Consider the following 18034-nt stretch of genomic DNA (forward strand, 5'->3'; position numbering starts at 1 on the left):
TCTCATTTCAATATCGCTTGTTCCATTTCTATAAGACGTCAATTTCAAACATGAAAAGCGCACACGTGAGTCACTGCCCAAAAAAATGTGGCCACGAGTTGTCCTCGTAAATTATTTAATGAAGAGCAAACACAATGTCACATTTGTTGTTGTTTTGGCATCGGCGTCTTGTTTCAAGGCCATTCACGCAAAAATGAAATCTTAGAACGTTGTTACAAGAAGCCGATATTTGACGTGCGCATATTTCATTTCACCTAATGTGATTTCATGTTTCAAAGGGCGAGACAGCCAGCGGCTCAAGTTGTGGAAAGAGTGACATCATAACTGTAAGTTCATGTTGAGCAGAGTCAATGTTTTTTTCTTTTTTTTTTTTCTTTTCTGGAGGGGGATGTGATCTCGCAGAGTGAAACATGGCCCATTTTCGGTGTGTTTTTTTTTCCCTCCCCTCCCCTCCTCCTGGCACATTCTAGTGCAGGAAGATTTATAAAGCCAAAGCGTCCACAGGTTGTTTTTCATCCGGCGACAATATTAATCTTTAAAGCAATAAAAGGCCTTTACTCTCGCTCCCTCCGAGCAAAGATTCGACTGGAGATCCCTGCTTAATAAAAGCCAAGCAGCGATGAGTGAGAGTTTTCCAACAAACAAACACATTGCAGCTTGAAATATAGACTTCCATGCGGCAGACCGCGACTATATTAGACTTGACGTACGACGACAAGTAATGCCCCCCCCCAATCCCCCGATTTCATTGCCTCGCTCGCATGTGTTGACTTAAGCCGGGCCGCATGAGCGTTGGGTTTCTGACACAAGAGGGGTAAGGAAGGGTCAGCAGAAGTCCAGGAAGTCAAGGAGGCGAAAGAATGGGGAAAAGTGTAGCTCGTAATATTTCCCTTGAGAGCAAAAATCCACGCGGCATCTGCTGCATGCCTGCTTCGAATGCTCTCGATTTGCGCGCACTGACCGCAGAGTCTCTTGGCAAATACTTACAACAAATACTCTTTTGTTACCGTTATTTTCTTTACGTGATATTTCAGGAATTGAGTATTCACTTTTTCAGTCATACGTACATTTGAAAACTAATATGTGTACAACTGTCAAAACATGCTCATTAATGACAACGTTAACGAAGGCAACGTCAACAATTGGAGAGCTCTTGAAGGATTTGAGATCTCGGTAGTTGGGAAAAGCAAGTTATATATTTTAAGACCCTGCAAAGTGAAAATCGATGCGTTCAAAATTTTACACACAACAGATTGTGGTCAAAAACTCTACCAACTTTTATTGATTAAAAAAAATCACCAGGTATATTTCACAAGCCGCCAGCTAGCTCGCAAGCTAACAGGCTTCCGGGGCTCCTCTTGCCACCTCCTCGCTTGGGAATTGAACTCATTGAAACCCCCCAAAAATATGTTTTTAATACTTTGAGCATACAGAAGGCTTTGATGCAGCTTCTGATGTGAAGAGGTGGCTTAAAGCAATGGTAGGTATTACAAAAAACGGCCATCAGGTGGAAGCAGAGTATAAGAGATCAGCCAGGGCCATGTCGCAACAAGCTCTTTTTGCCAGTGTTTTCAACAGGTCTGTGAATAATGCTGAAACGTAGCTAATTGCTGCAAAACGGAAACAATACAAATTTACTTTTATTCCTGATGAAAGAGGAGACTCCAATCTTTCTTTTGGTAGGTTCCGTGTTTTCGGAGCAATAGAACACAATGTTCTGTGGGCCTTGCCAAATCAGTCAAAATCCAGTAAAACAGCCGGGAGCGACGGGGGTTGCTTCAGTCAAAAATGACTGCCAGTTAACTAATTAACTAACTTTCATACTAAAGTGCATTTCAAAATGTGTAAGTACCAACGTTATATCAGTACTTTGTGTTTTTTTACTCAAGTATCTGTACTTACAGTAAGTAGAGCGCGTGAGCACTTTGTTGTCCGTGTTGCGACACCGTCAACCTTTTAGCAGCTCGCCGCATGCCATACCCTCTCCAACTATTTTTGTTATTGCATCAGAGCCTTTACGATGCTTTGCTTTTCACGCGGCCACAGAAATGAAACCTACACAGCACAACAGCGGGTGTCGTCGAACCCGAGCAGGCACGGAATGCGCGCTTATAATTATACATTATAAACATTACGTGTCACCCGTGTCCTCAAGTGCGAGGGCGATTTTGAGAAGAAAAAAAAAATGGTTCTCACTGACTGTCAAGTAAGAGCAGCTCTGGAATTCATCCCAGATCACTTTTTGGCGCGAGAAGCGGGGTACACCCTCAACTGGCCTCTGGCCAATTTGCGGTGTACATCTACACAAAACAAGCATTCACACGAAGCATGAGCCAATTTGACGGTTTGACAGTTTACAAGTGGTTTTAAAAAGTCAAGATTTCAATCATTGCTAATATCGGCTGTCACCGCTAATGATGTTTTCGGTTCTTTTTTTGCAGAAAGTCTAAGCAGGCCACAATAGTGATGATAATAATGCCCCGAAATACTCTTCTCTTTTTGGATGGTGATATGCAACTAAGGTCGAATATATGAAAGTATGAATTTATTGCATGTATATGCAATATGCATATTGCACGGGCCATTATCCAGGTTTTATGCAGATATCATCAAATCTAATGCTTTTTTTTATTTTTTAAATGCACCTTAAAAGCTATTTAATACACACATATATACGCACGCATATACATATATGCATATGTTTATTAGGGCTTGCAGTCAATTAAAATTATTAATCAGAATTAATCACATGATTCCACGGTTAACTCGCAATTAATCAGAAATGACTCACATTGTATCTGTTCTAAATGTACAAAATCGATCTTTTTCAAGTTTTTCATACTCCTGTTAAAGGGATACTTGACTCGTTGAGCCATTTTCAGCAGCAAAAAGTTCATATTTTGTCCAGAATGAATTTGGTCATTTCATTATTTTTCAAATACTATTTTTTTTCCACTTGCTGTTGACTGAAGATGACATCACCTGTGCTCAGGAGGTCGGTAACGACCAATCATGGCTCAGCTTGCTGACCAAACCCGGCAAACAGGTGAGACATGATTGGTCGTTACCGACTTCCTGAGCACAGGCGATGTCATCTTCAGTTGACAGCAAGTGGACAAATGTGTTTTTAAAGTTATTAATTGTACAAGAATAATGAAGTTATCAAATTAATCTGAACAAAATATGAACTTTTTACTGCTGAAAATGGCTCACTGAGTCAAGTATCCCTTTAACATAAAAGTGAACACATATGGTTACCAAATACAAATTTGTCTGTATCTTTCAGTTCATTGATAGTAGTTCGTTCTATTTTAAGTTACAGTTAACAATAAGGGTTAAAAGGAGTCTGAAAAATTGAGTCATCGATTTGTGTTGAGCTAAATTTTTGCCTCTAGTGACATTAGTGTTTCATGTTGGACATTGTAGACAGGAACACAACGTTTCTCTTTTCAAATTCAGGGTAATTGTTATTTGGAACATGAAGCAACGGGTGGCCATTTTGTTTCAATACCTCTCAACATGGTATTTATTGCATCTCGATGCTATTCGAGGCCTTCATTTTTGTCAAATTCATTTAATGACTTAATGCTTCTTAACTCTTTGACTGCCAGACGTTTTCAGAAAAGGGATGCCGTGGGTGCCAGCCGATTTAAGCATTTTGACTGATCTTTTGACTGATCTTTCAAGGTCCACAGAAAATGTTGTGTTTGGACTATGGAAACACACATACTACCAAATGAAAGATTGGACTCTCATCTTTCATCAGGAAAAAAAGTTTGTTTCTACCTTATTCCGTTTTTGAGTAATCAACAATAGAAAATGGTTAGTTTCACCTCTGTTTTGAAACAAACGTCTTTTAACGTCTTTGGCACTCCTCCATAGGATTTTACTAAACATTATTTAACGTTTTTGGCAGTCAAAGAGTTAATGACTTAATGCTTCTTAACTCTTTGACTGCCAGACGTTTTCAGAAAAGGGATGCCGTGGGTGCCAGCCGATTTAAGCATTTTGACTGATCTTTTGACTGATCTTTCAAGGTCCACAGAAAATGTTGTGTTTGGACTATGGGAACACACATACTACCAAATGAAAGATTGGACTCTCATCTTTCATCAGAAAAAAAAGTTTGTTTCTACCTTATTCCGTTTTTAAGTAATCAACAATAGAAAATGGTTAGTTTCACCTCTGTTTTGAAACAAACGTCTTTTAACGTCTTTGGCACTCCTCCATAGGATTTTACTAAACGTTATTTAACGTTTTCGGCAGTCAAAGAGTTAATAACCCGCGGAAAATCTGTTAACACAATGATGATATTTTTACAATATATTGTGCAGTCCTACAAGGTTACACATATTGTTTCTTCTTTTTGTGACAGCATATCGTGACATTTTTCTCATGTAAAATATGTGCCCTGGCGTGAAAGGTTGGACGCGACGAGAATGTGAAAAATGTAAATTCTCCAACAACAATCCCACTTGCGTGTGCGTGCCGCGGCTCTCAGGACCCCATCGAGTGCCAAGAAGAGCGTTCCTGTTCCCGCTCAGAGTGCTTTAAAAGCCTGAACAGCCGATGGCGCCAGATAAAAGCCCGCCGAGTGTCGTTTGCCGAGAGCGGGCCTTACATCAGCCACTCCAGCGCATTACAGTACCGTACATTACGGTACGGTGGCGAGCGTTTAACGCCGCAATAGCGCTGGAATGATCGCCCCAAATTCACCTTGACAAATGGGAATAAATCACATCGTATAAATATAAATCAAGAGTGAGCCGCCGCCGCCGCTTATATAATCAATGCGCCTGTACACCGACTGCGCCACTGTGATGAATCCATAAGCGGGCCCGCCAGGAATAGACTCAATCACACCATTTTTCTTTCTTCTGTTGACTGTATTTCACACTGCGCTTTTTTTTTTTTCATCTGGCTGACCAGCTGACGCGCACAAGCCTCGTTCCATGGCTTCGCTACAGAAAAGAGAAAAGTTGATTATGTCACAGCTGGACGCCATTACGCCGGCGCTGGTATTCATCCTAATAAAAGTGGATACTGAGCCAGGAAATGGCGGGCTGCGTATGTGCAAAGCTCACAAATGTGCTTATAATAAGAAGCCAGATGCCCTCGGGGCCCTCGGCAGCGTGATGGAAATTGCGTTGCTTGTGAAGCACAAACAAGTGAATAGAAAAAATATATATTAGCAGGGAAAAAAAGGTGCTTGTAAAGCTCCAAAAGCAGAACAAGTGGCGCTGCCCGCAGCTGCTGAAAATAAGCGTTTGCCTTAAATGTGGCGGGCGGCGGAATGGCGGCGTTGAGCCAAACGGCGGCCACAGGATGTTGGCGTCACCATTGCAAACTTTTTTTCCCTCAAGCCTGCAAAGTGACTTTGGCTTTGCGTTTGCGTCTCACCTCTTGCGAGGCAATTACGCAAAGCAGGCGCTTCACCTCCCGGATATGCTGCAGGTCAAAAGCACCACATTGCCCTGCAGAAAATCACATTCCCGTGGATACAGAATTGAAATCAATGAAAGATTTCTCAAACTATTCAAACTATTCACCGTCAATATGTCCAGCAAGCTAGAAAAAAAATCCACACCACTTTTAGGGGGAAATTCCACTTCTTCTTTTTTTTATAGCAAAAATAACAAACTAAATTGAGAAATTTTTCCGTGGCAAAAATAACAAACTAAATTGAGAATTTTTTCCGTGAATATATATTCTCCCGTTTTATTCCTCACCCGTTCCAACATTTTGATTCAAATCATTCCAACTTGTTCATCCTTCCAAAAATTCCTATTTTGTAAAGTCCACATTTTCCTTGAGAAAATTCCCCAAAAGAAAAATGTAACAAATTCATATTTTCCCCCCACTAATTCAAATCATTCCAATTTTAAAATGTTTAACATTCCACAAATCCTAGGTCCATATTTTTTTCCTTGGGAAAATTCCCCAAATCATGAGGAAATTTAACAAACTCAAGATCATCATTCCACCTTCAAAATGTTAAACATTCTAAAAATTCCTACAAATAATAGAGAAATATAACAAATTCACCTTCTCCTAATTCATTCCAGACATTCCAACTTCAAAATGTTCACATTGAAACATTTTGCATTTTCTTCCCATATGAATGTTAACAAATTTGCCATTTCTCAAAAACATCCACAGAATTCTATTCTCAAAATGCTCAACATTCCAAAGTTGCTGTGACTACTTTTGAAGTCCACATTCGCCTTCCAAATCATTCCAACTTCAGCATGTTCCGACTTTTTGAATAACTATACATTCTTAGTGGTGAATTTCTCAAGTTAATAAAGAAATTCCACCCCAAAAATTCTGTCTCATGTTTCACATTCCCTCCATTTGAAATTCATTGCACAGCATTTCATTTTCGAGTCGGCTCTTCAACAGTCACATGCAATTTCTCCAGAAATTGCTCTTCCTATTTCAATCTTCTAGTTGTCATGACATCATCATTATTTTTGGGTGGGGTGAGGGTGTGGGGGTGGGGGGGGGGGGGTGTTGCGTTCAACATGCAGCGGGTCACAACCGCAGGGTGAACACAAACAACTGCGATGACTCGACAAGAGATTGTGAAAGTGCCCTCGTACCGAGATGAATCACATGATGATATTTGTTTTCCTGTGTGCATTTAGAAGTGCAGACATGTTCCGGCACTACAAAAAATTCCAGAGCAGAAAACGCTTTAGGAGAGGTGAGGCTCGACCGACCCCCATCTCGGTTAAAACTGCTCGGACGAAAAACACTTATTGATGCGACTGAAACATCATCACAAGTTATATCATTTTAAAAATAAAACAAGAAATTATGATTTAGATTAAAATGTGAATAGAATTGCATAAATAAAATAAAATAATTATTTTTTCATAAATATTAGTCAAATAAATGGCAAATTAAAAGGAATGAAAATACTAAAATATAAATAAAATTAAAAATGACAATAAAATATTACATTACAATTTTTTAATAAAACTAAAAATAATCCACTTGCCTGTACTTAAATAATTTAACTAATAATCAATTACATTTACTGGCCAGAAAAGAAGACCGATGCTAAAAATCCTCCTTGATAATAAATGTAATAAAATGTATGAGTAAAAATGAACACCAATGTGAAAATAATCCGTTTAAAATGATTGGAACACAACTTGGCAATATGAGTTGAATGTTTTTTTTTCCCCTTGACCTTTCCAAGCAAACAGGATCTTGAAAAAGGCTAATCACATTTCCCGTTTTCTATTCCATCTTTGGCAAGAAGGTCACCCAAAGTATTTGTGACACGCTAATAATCTCCATCGCCGCGAAAAAGCCGCCGAGCCGCTCCAACAACTCACCAAAGTGGTCGCAGATGCTCTCGTTGCGCAGCAGCGTGGGATGCTCAAAGGTGTCGCGGCAGTACAGGATGCGCGAGTTGGCGCCCAGCGCCGCGATGCCGCCCAGCGCCAGCACCGTGTGGTTGAGGAAAAGCGAGCTGGGCTGCTCCCGGAGCCGGACCAGCATCGAGCGGTAGCGGCAGTACTGCGGGTAGCTGAGGACCAGCACCTTCCTGCCGTCCTCTTCCTGACCTGTGCGAGCACACACAAGCAACAAATTCAACACGGGAATCTGATTGGCGTCTACAATGAGCAACGGGGCAAAAATCATTTTGCCCATTTCACTTGTTTGGACGGCTCCTTCACGCATGGACGACGGTCTCACGATCCGATTCAATTCCGATTTTTGGGTCTGCGATTCGATTCCGAATTAATTTTCAATTCAGAATGATTTGTTTGATTGACAATAATTTCTGCTTCACTTTACAGATGTGCAAAGAATCGTCATGATCTACTCCAGTCTGACTCGCTAATGCTAATGCTAAGCAGCGCTACTTGCGGCACTTCTCTCCCTCAAAAGAACGGCTTTTCATACAAAACGCTTCAGGAATGTTTACAGAGAAGCATCTTAACATTACTCGCCGGCTCGAACGCTATTAACGCTCAATTCAAACTTGTCGACATGTAAAGTTTGGATAAATGTTAAAACTTTTCAGTTTCAAGCTTTTATTTACAATAATTTTGTGCCGGTCTGGACATTTTTCGGCAACTAAAGCAGTATAAAACATGTTGCACTACTTGATATATTGCATATGTATGATATGCGATGTTGATATATTGCGTCGCCCTAGTGTAAAGTGTGCTGTAATTCTTGGTCCTTGGGGTATTTTGACAAAAGACAGAAAGACATCTGGAAACTGTTTAAAATAATGGGGGGGGGGGGAATACATCACCAGATTACTTTTTTTTCCCCCTCAAGAAAATAATATGTCTGACTTAATGATTTACACATACAAATGCACAGAAAAGATCATCCAGTACTAAGAAAACTTCATTTTCAATATGCGTCATTGAGACTTGGGCTGAATTTACACAACATGGTTCAAGTCCTAAATTCTGATTTATTCTTAATATGTGGCCTGGATAAAAGTCCGATACGAGTCACATATATATTGTAGGCCGTAGCGCAATGACGAACGACCCCTCGGCGGTTGTGTTGATTGACAGGCTTCATTAACGAGGGCGTCGCAATTTAGACTCGTTAGAAAGTGCTAACTGCATTCCAAATTAGGAGAATTTAACACACTTTGACCACGACTTTCATCCAAAGCGTGTGCGTCCGCGACCTACTTTGCACACGCTGATAACGAAAGAACAGGGCAGACATGCACAGCGCGACACTTGATTCATTTTATGTGAAATAGGATCAGGCAAGATGAAAACACTAGAAGGGTGCTAGGAACCACAAAATGGATGACGGTGGAAAAAAAAAAAAAAGAGAGATATATAGTAGAGCAATGTTCCAGTTTGTTCCCCTTTTGTGCGTTGGTGTAAATGTGCATTCAAGCTGCGCCGCTAATGCTAATGAAAAAGTACACTTTGCATGCAGTCCTGCCTCGTTAAGAAAGAACAAATCTCATGCCGCCCACACAACAATGCAAATAGAATTAAATTCACTTTTGCATATGATGAATATATATGCAAGTGATTACATGCTCAGCTGTATTTCCGTCACCCCTCGACACGCATGTAATTATGATGCAAACTAAATATGAAATGAAATGCAAGGTTCAACCACCGTTGAATATCTCTCTCTCTACATTTCTTATTTATAATCGCATAATGATGATAATATGAAGTCTTTCAAATGCACTCGGTGGTGACGGCATGCTTTTATGAAAGGTCGCGATATGATGAGGCTAATCCAAATATGTGTGCAAATGTACGTCCATTTGTCTGGCGGTTTTGAGGCTGGCTCCGCTTGTTTCTCTCCGGCCGACGAGCCGCTTGACGAGACCGAGCGAGGCAGGCAGTTGGGAACGCGAATATGAATAATTCACCGTCACCCGGCCCCGCTTTTATATATATCGCCCTTGGACATGACATTCAGGGGGGATTTCTGCCGCCGACTTGTGTTTCAGGAGCTGATTCTTTCTTTATGTTGTTGAGCTTGAAGGCTAATAAACGTGATTGGAAAGAAACTTGGTGGCTTTGTCGTTAACTTGTCACAAAATGGCTGCGACATGAAGATGAAAGAACAAAAACGTGTCTCAGCAATTAGCCAATCAACACCATTTCATAAGCAGAAATCTGCCATTAATTGACAGCCTTCCCTAATAGGTGTGTAGTTGCCAAGAAATGCCACAAGATGGCAGCAAATGACAACTATTGTCTAAACGAAGCGCTTCAACTCACTCCGAATCACTTACTTGGTAGCAACCCAAAAACAGTCCAACACTTTGGAAAACTTGAATGAGTAAAATGCTCTGTTTCGTACAAAAAAAATAAAAAATAAAACATGAGGGCTGAAGATTAGAATGCATTGTATGTATTACTGCTGGTCTAAACATGCTATTTTGATTACTAATAAGGGGGAAGTCAACCATAATTTTTTTTGGGGGGGACAATAATATGCTCTATGCAGCCCCACTAGTCAAAAATATGGTACAGTATTTGTTTAAAGTTAAAGTCAACCTTAAACATTTTGAAGTCTAAACATGACATTCTGATTAATATTACATTTGTGGAATATGAGTTAGGCTTTGCGGCAAAATCCAGCCATTTTTATCCATCCCATAGGGCGGCCATTTTGCCACTTGCTGTTGACGGAAGATGGCATCAATGTTGCTCAGGCAATGACCAATCACAGCTCACCTGTTTTATGAAGCTGCGCTATGATTGGTTGTTACCGAAGACCTGAGCAACATTGACGCCATCTTCAGTCGACAGCGATTGGCAAAATGGCCGCCTCCTGAGATGGAGCAAAACGGCTGGATTTTGCTTCATAACTCATATTCCACTAACGTAATATTGCTTTGTTGAAACCATCATCAAATATGGTTTGCTGAACAAAATGTGTTCAAACCTGTAGTTAGCGCGCTAACTTGTTTTCAAGTAGCAGAGGGCGATATTGCGCAACACGGCGGCCCCCTCAGACGGATGAGAAATGATGAATTTGTGTGTTTAATTCTTATTCCACCAACACAATTTACTCAGAACACCGTGTGTGTAGAATTGTGGTGGCAAAAAAAAAACAATCAAACATTGGGTTGAATTCCACTTGAACCATTGCGATTTGCAAGGAAAATCAAGCAAAAGGAATTTGTCGCTCGTCTCTCAGCATCCAAGCGACGATAGAAACAACCTATCCTGTGTATGTACAAAAAGCCCAAAGCTGGCAGATTGAGGGTACATCATTGCAAACGACACCCCGCATGCAATCAATATTGCGCTTCTGACACAGTTTTCACTGGCAGGTAAGGCAGCGGCTTTTGTTTTCAAATGTCAGGCCTTTTTATTGTCTCTCTCTCTCTCTCTCTCGCTCGCTCTCGTTCTCGGCCCGCATTGCACTTGATTACATTCAATTTGCAGAGAGCGCCGCGGGGCTTTAATAAGCATACAAAGGCATTTGCCGAGGCCTGCGCCCTCTTTGTTCTTCCAGCGCGACCTTTCCCAATTAAAGGCCGTGCGTGTGTTTGTCTAAGCGTTCTAATTGGTCGTGGGCGCATTTGGATTGTTTTTGCCTCGTAAACGGCGGCCATGTTGGGCTCCCAACAGCTCAGTGGCGTAATCGCGTTCCATAACTTGTCGTCCTGCTGTAGACCAATCCATAGTTTTCACGCATCGCACCTCATAAAGGAAATGTAGGATGGAAAATGGACTTTTTAATAGCTTGTATGCTAATTGTTGCGTCTTTGGAGTGTGTGACATTAAACGAGCACAAAAATCTTGCATCTGCCCATTTCTGGAAATATGAGCCGATCTGCACTTCCAATCCACTGTTATGTAACAGTGGCAATTGTTTACATAATAAATTGGAATGACATAAAAGAGTGGGCGACTATCCAAAGCCACTTTCAAGCAATCTGTCCAACAGACTACACTGTCTGAAGCACGTCACGGAAAAGGCCGAAGGTAAGCTGAGCTGCATTGAGCAGCCATTGGGCAGGCTTAGAAATTGACATATGGACTTGCATAAATAAATATTTATACATATACGAAGCCTTTTGTTGTTGTTACTTAGGGCTGTGCAATTAATTTAATTTAAATTATGACACTCCACAATTACAAAATCAGCCTAATCGTAAAAAAAATATTATTTATACTATTTTTTTTATATTTAATTTATATATTTGCTCATTTGTAAAATAACAAATTTCATAAATTTTATTTCATCCAAAAGGAATTTGCATAATTGTAGTGTTTCAAAGAATTGTATTTGTTTTAATATTATTATTTTTTTTACGTTTAAACATTTTCTTGCTTTGTACCAAAAAATAAATGTTTGAATAATCGTGATTTCAATTATTGCCAAAATAATCGTGATTATTATTTTTCCCATGATCGAGCATTGTTACCACTTTCATTATTTCGAAACATTCCAACAGAGTCTCATGTTGAAAATGATCCATATCCAAACAAAATTCCTCGGAAATCATCATGACCCATCTCCGGTGATCTATTCTTAGAACAGGCCCTGGGGCGCCATGTTGGTGACCCCTGCTCTAGATTATGCCAGAAGTTCTTTCCCAGTGGCGCAAAAAGATTGCCTTTGCGACACATTTGGCAGACCCCAAATGTGATTCCATCAATTTCCAACAATAAAAACGGCGGACATTTTGCATGAATACCTCTAAGCGTTTTCTGTCACTTTTCTTGCGGCAATTCCCAGCACAAAAAAATTCACTTTGGCAAGGTTATGAATAATTTGGAGGCTTAACTGTACACGCGGAGGGAGGATCCCTGTGTGAGGCGCTCCCATTAAAATAGATATTACAAATATTCTAATGTGCCTAAAGAAATTGTGTGTGCGCATCAGCATAGCATATTGGGCTCTTTGTCACGCACACACATCAGTATTGTTATTTATTGATGCCACACGCTCTGCGTGATTGATACTGTTTTGTTTACAGCGCCGAGTCGCTCTCAATTAGCGGAACGTTCTGGTACATTTTGTCTCATGCCAGATTGTACAAGCTATGACTCATGCAAATTTCATGAATTTATTTAATTGTTTATGTACCGACGCCTTCGTAGTAGAAATTGCCATTACCGGCCCCCGGGCCTCCCTTTTCCACTTGCATGAGCTGTCACTGAAAGATGCCCCCCCCCGGCCCCTCCGGTTCGCTTTCAATAACAGCAAAGCCAAAAGCCTGAAAACATGTCGCCATGTCGCGTACGTGAGAGCGAGAGGGCGACGAGCGTGAGTCAGTCAGACGAGTGTGAGATTCTTTGAGAGGAGGCTACGTGGAAAACGGGCGAGCTCACAGGTTGGACCGATTCACAGCAAACAACAACCTTTCGGTGTTTTTGGAAAGCATGTTGACAGAATCCATTAATCCATTAATAATTCATACTTAAAGTAGCACTAAGGAACTTTTCAACCTTCATAAAATATTTTCATAACTCTTCTGATGAAACATCGACTTAAAACTAGTTGAATGGTGCCTTTGCCGTGGTCTGAGGGGGGGGTCTGTATCATTTTTACTGGCACGAAGCAACTTTGAGGAAAATGGTAGGAACACTGCCACACAAAAAACTACAAATGTGTTGACTGCTTTATGGCATACGTCGCATCCGCCTTTGCCCATTCGTTACGTTAAGTCAATTTGTATGTTAACGCTTGCTGGCGTGAGCTCAAAAATGACGCAATGCGCTTGTCCTCATGGGAAATGTGGTTTTCCTTCAGGCATAACATTACTGTTTTTGTCCATATGGTGTCACCATAATCAACGTAAACTGAAAGTTCCTCAGTGAATTCTTTAGAAAAGACTCCAAGATTAAAAAAATAAAAAATAAGGATAGACTTCTTGAACTTTTATTATTATTTTATTATATATATATATTTTTTATTTACATGTTGTACTAATCAAGCAGTAAATTAGTCTTTTATTCAAGCTTCATAATGGTAATAAGGTTTGCGAATATTATTACACATTAAATTAAGCGAGAATGTATGTGTAATTATGCAAAAAAAAATGCTAAAAAGAAACTTTTAAAAAATGCAAAAATAAAACAAAAACAACAAGGGCCAATATGTTTTTTTGAAAAAACCTACATAAATGCATTACAAAATTTAGAAAAGAACAAAAATATATTTGGCAAATATTTATTTTAAACTATATTGTAATAAAGTAAATATTTTGTAAACCGCATAATATGAATATGCAAAATAAGATGTAACTATAAAATGTAATATATAAATAAAACTGATTGGGAGGATAAGCAAACCCACACACTGCAAACCATTTTAATGTATTGGTTGCAATGGTTATACTTAAAAATAAAAAATAAAAAATAAATAATGTATCAGTATTGTTTTTTTATGCCATATATGGAGACATTTCGATTGAATTGTGTATTTTTGTCCCAGCAACACACTGACGTCCGCGGCTAATGACTTTCAGGAGCTTCTGATTATGAGGAGTAATTGATGGTGCATGTTGCATGCTTGGAGGAGAAGCAGAAATGTTTGCTTTGATTGCAGAGTAGAATTTAATGCGACCACGTAACATCTTTAGATGCGTATGTCTAATACATTCGATGCGCTTTTACGGCCTCATTTAGTCGTATTTAAGAGCACGCTGCTTTTATGATTATATGATTGAAACGTGCCCAATGAATGACTAGCATCCTGCTGCTCCGGTGTAATGTGATAACGTGGCGTGGTAAATACACTCATGTCAGACTTTTGATCAAAAGGAAACTTGTGTTAGCATAAAATAGGGCTGGAGATTCATTTAGTGAGAGTAGAATGAGGATTAAATGCTAGTATCAGCTAGCCTAGTGTTGTCCAAGTTAACAAATTCACTGTGGCAAAAACTCCTTGAAGGTGTTACTGCCAAATTCAGTAGCTCATATAATAAATATGGCCAGTGTCTACTCAGGAGTACATTTTTTCTCACTTCTATTCACCCAAATATTGACTGTCTAGGAGTGGAAATAAACAAGTTAGCTCTTCATGTCTATGCTAGGCTAACTAGCAGACCTGTAATTATAAGCTGAACTGAACCTGCTCAAATTAAAGTAACAAGCCTACTAAACATGTTTTTGTGTACTGTATACATAAGTGAATTTTACCCACTATATTTACTGTATAACTGATGCTAACAGTGGACAAAGCCAAGCTAGCTCCTCGTATCAATGCTAAGCTAACAGCCAGCCGCATAAATCCGGATCTGAATAAATTACTGCTCAAGTCAAAAATCTAATAAATCTGTCTAGTGTATACTCAGAAGGTAATTTTCCTCGTATTGATTCACCCCAAAAAATATGCTAGCAGAAGACAGAGTAATGCTATCTCTATGCTAAGCTAAAAGTATCTCTGAATGAATTACTGCGCAATTAATAAAGTTGTTCACCCAAAAACATGCACAATAGCACTTAGCTTCTATGCTAGGCTAACCAACAAAATTGGTTAGCTTGTTGTCGACCGCGCAAGATTGTCTCCGTGCTTCGTACGGGATGTTGTGTTCAAATCAAATCCAGATAAGAGACCTGGAGGCGGACACATCGTTTCTCCAAAATGGATTTGGTCTTGTTTTGCATTATTGGCTGCTGTCGTAATCTTCTCATTTCCTTGACTTTGCCATCCCATAAGGAAAAAAAATAACACGGTTTGTTTCGTTTTTGTTTTGGAAGGAGAAAAGCCTTTGCCCAAACATTTTTCACACATTTGTGAAGGGCAGAAGTGCTTGTGAGATGAATCAAGATTTTTCTTTTAAAAGCAGCCAGCTAGCTATAGGATACGGTAAAATATGTTGTCAGTCCGGTGATAAGGAAGCAGAGTGTCATCAAACGCACCACCTGCCAAAACGTGTTGAACTTCAAAATAAAATACAAATCTGACCCACGCTAAAGTTTTTTTGGGTGTTTGTGAGGTGGCGAACCACCGCAGCTTAATTGGAGTACATATAATGATTATTGGGTCCAATTTTTAAATGTTTTCCTCTTGTGATCAAAGTCATCTTTTCTTTTCTTTTTGACCGATTGTTCGATTGTCTTCGAAAAATTGCCATTAGAAATGAGCAGACGGTGTAAGGAGTTTTTTCCTTCATGATTTGCTCGGAAAAACAGCCGACATTTGTCATATTTTAAGACTGCTACACACGTATCACTAATCGGTTCAAATTTGAGCTGATTCCACCCCTTTTGATTTAAGTCAGCCCGATTATCGGACCGTCTTTGAAAGATGATCTGGTGCTACGGGGGTGTGTCGAGGGTTATTTTTCCTTCCTGATCTGCTCGCCATCGATTGCCGTGACCTCGTTGCGCCAGCGGTCCAATCAGTGGCGAGCAAAGCACGCGCTTGCTTTGTTTCTTTGGCTGCCAAGTCAACGTGGTCTTACCACATCCTGTTCAGATGACTAAGGCACGTTTTGCTTCAATCGGCCATCAAGTGACTGACGGAAAGAAAAATGTCTTACCATTATTATGCTCATGTCAGTTCAACACTTTGTTAAGTGTACAATTCGCACTTTGCTGTTTTCACGACGATTCCTCTGCCAACAATACGCACATTTCTCCTCTTTGGATATTGCGCTTTTGTTTCCCAGCAATCGACAAGCCGCTCGAGGACACAAACGAGCCGGCAAGCAAGCTAAGTGGAAGCCGTGTTCACAGAAAAGGGCGCCATAAAAGAGTTGTACGGTCACGGCGGAGCTGCAGTGGCGGGCGGGAGGGGACGGAGGGAGGGAGGGAGGGCGGGACGCCGCACAGCTGTTCTGATCTCTGGCAACGGCCTTGTTTTCCATTTGACACCCAGCGTGCGCGCTCACGGTCTCGCCGCTTACATCAACAGATTGTCGTTTGTACAACGAGCCTCTCTGAACAAATCAAAGACCGAATTCAGCTTTACAGATGCCACGTTAGCTCCGTCTACAGCCACGCGTTATAAAACCACATATTTAGTATTTTCAAAGGCGTTTATTTAATGACTACCTAATTATGTAAATATACTAACTTATTACTGTTTTATAAGTTATAAGTTTATCTGCTTGAAATGACGTGAGACTTGTAACTTTTTAAAAATTATTATTAATTGGCCACTTATTCATCTATCAGAATTTTTTATTCAGTAAAATATCAGAATCAGCATAAAATTTTTTTTTTTTTTTAAATATCTATTTTTTTTCTTTAAATTAAAAAAAAAGATGTTTTAAGAGAATTTTTTTTTTTATTTAAAGAAAATTTGCACTGAATAGTAAAAATAGTTTACTGAATAGTTTTTACTATTCAGTGCACATTTTCTTTAAATAATAATAATAAAAAAAAATCTTAAAACATCTTTTTTTCTCCTTTTTTTTGTCATGGAAAACACATATTTGAGCTTAACCAGTGTTTTTTTTTTTTTCTTCACTCAATTGCATTTCAATGGTCGTTAATTCGACTCTGATTTCGCTATTTGTGGGCCGGCGCTGTCCCAATCCCCACACGAACAGCAGGGGTCACCGTGTTTGTGATATGAAAGTGCTCACAGATCAATTAAACTTGTATCTTGAGGCAAGTGCTATCTGAGTATCTATGCATCACTCAGTCAATTAACATAAAATGATAATATAGGAAAGTAGTAATTGGCCAATGTAAAGCACTTTTATTGCATTTCTTCAAACTCAAATATCATCTGTAAGCCATTTATTTGTCACGGTTATTTACAATGAATTTACTTAGCTACTGAATGCTTGATATTTGTATGTTATTGATTTACATTAGTTGTTAATTTTTTTTTAAACCGAACTAGAGTGTCTCCTATTAACACTCCATTGCCATTTGTGTGATTTGAGGCTGCAGCACCAGTAGGCGGGGGGGTGGGGGGGGGCTCATGGGGTGCTTATATTGAACGTGATGCGCCACTAGACATGCAGAAATGCAAACAAAACAAAACAAGCGAGCGGACAAGAGCCCTCCATGCATGTCGGCTCCTGTTCTTAATTACAACAAGTGCTCTCGTTGTTTCCACACAAAAATACATACAAATATTCCTCCTCCTTTTTTTTTGCCTCAGTTTACACAAGAATTCGGCTTGATTTGACAGCGGGGAAAACACAAGCATTAAACGCTGCACGTCGGCCGAAAAGAAAAGAAAAGAAAAGAAGAGAAGCGAGGACACGAGCACTTTTCCTGTAGTTGATTTATGTGATTCTATTACATTAAACATTCTTCCCCGAGCGGGCCGAGCGTCCGGGCTCCCTAGCAACCGGCGCTGCAGCGGCTCTAATGTGTCTGGCGCTGGGCCAGCCAACGCCGCCTCGCCTTATTGATTGCCAGATTGAAAAGTTTGCATTTAATAGGCCCTGTAATACATGAGGAGTTATTCAGCGGGCTTCTTCGACTGTCAAAATCAAAACGGGAAGACAAAAAAACACACGCACACAACTCACAAATACTTTCTTTTTGTGTTGAGCGAGAAGAAGAAAATGAGGCCTGAAATGAAAACACAGCTGCGTCAGCGGAAGAGAAGTTGTTTTTGACAAGCTGGAGTCGGGAGGGAT

The 18034-nt window shown here is 39.9% G+C and overlaps 1 protein-coding gene across 4 annotated transcripts in view; it reads right to left on the reverse strand.

The window, feature by feature from the left end:
• Positions 1 to 18034, reverse strand: part of arid5b (AT-rich interaction domain 5B) — a 118874-nt gene that overhangs the window by 43242 nt on the left and 57598 nt on the right. For all 4 annotated transcript variants that reach the window (XM_077581910.1, XM_077581912.1, XM_077581911.1 and 1 more), the window contains one exon: positions 7347 to 7577. In XM_077581910.1, the coding sequence (XP_077438036.1) occupies positions 7347 to 7577 (231 nt within the window). The remainder of the gene's footprint in view (positions 1 to 7346; positions 7578 to 18034) is intronic.

The sequence above is a fragment of the Vanacampus margaritifer genome, chromosome 12, assembly GCF_051991255.1.
Source record: "Vanacampus margaritifer isolate UIUO_Vmar chromosome 12, RoL_Vmar_1.0, whole genome shotgun sequence".
Classification (NCBI taxonomy): domain Eukaryota; kingdom Metazoa; phylum Chordata; class Actinopteri; order Syngnathiformes; family Syngnathidae; genus Vanacampus; species Vanacampus margaritifer.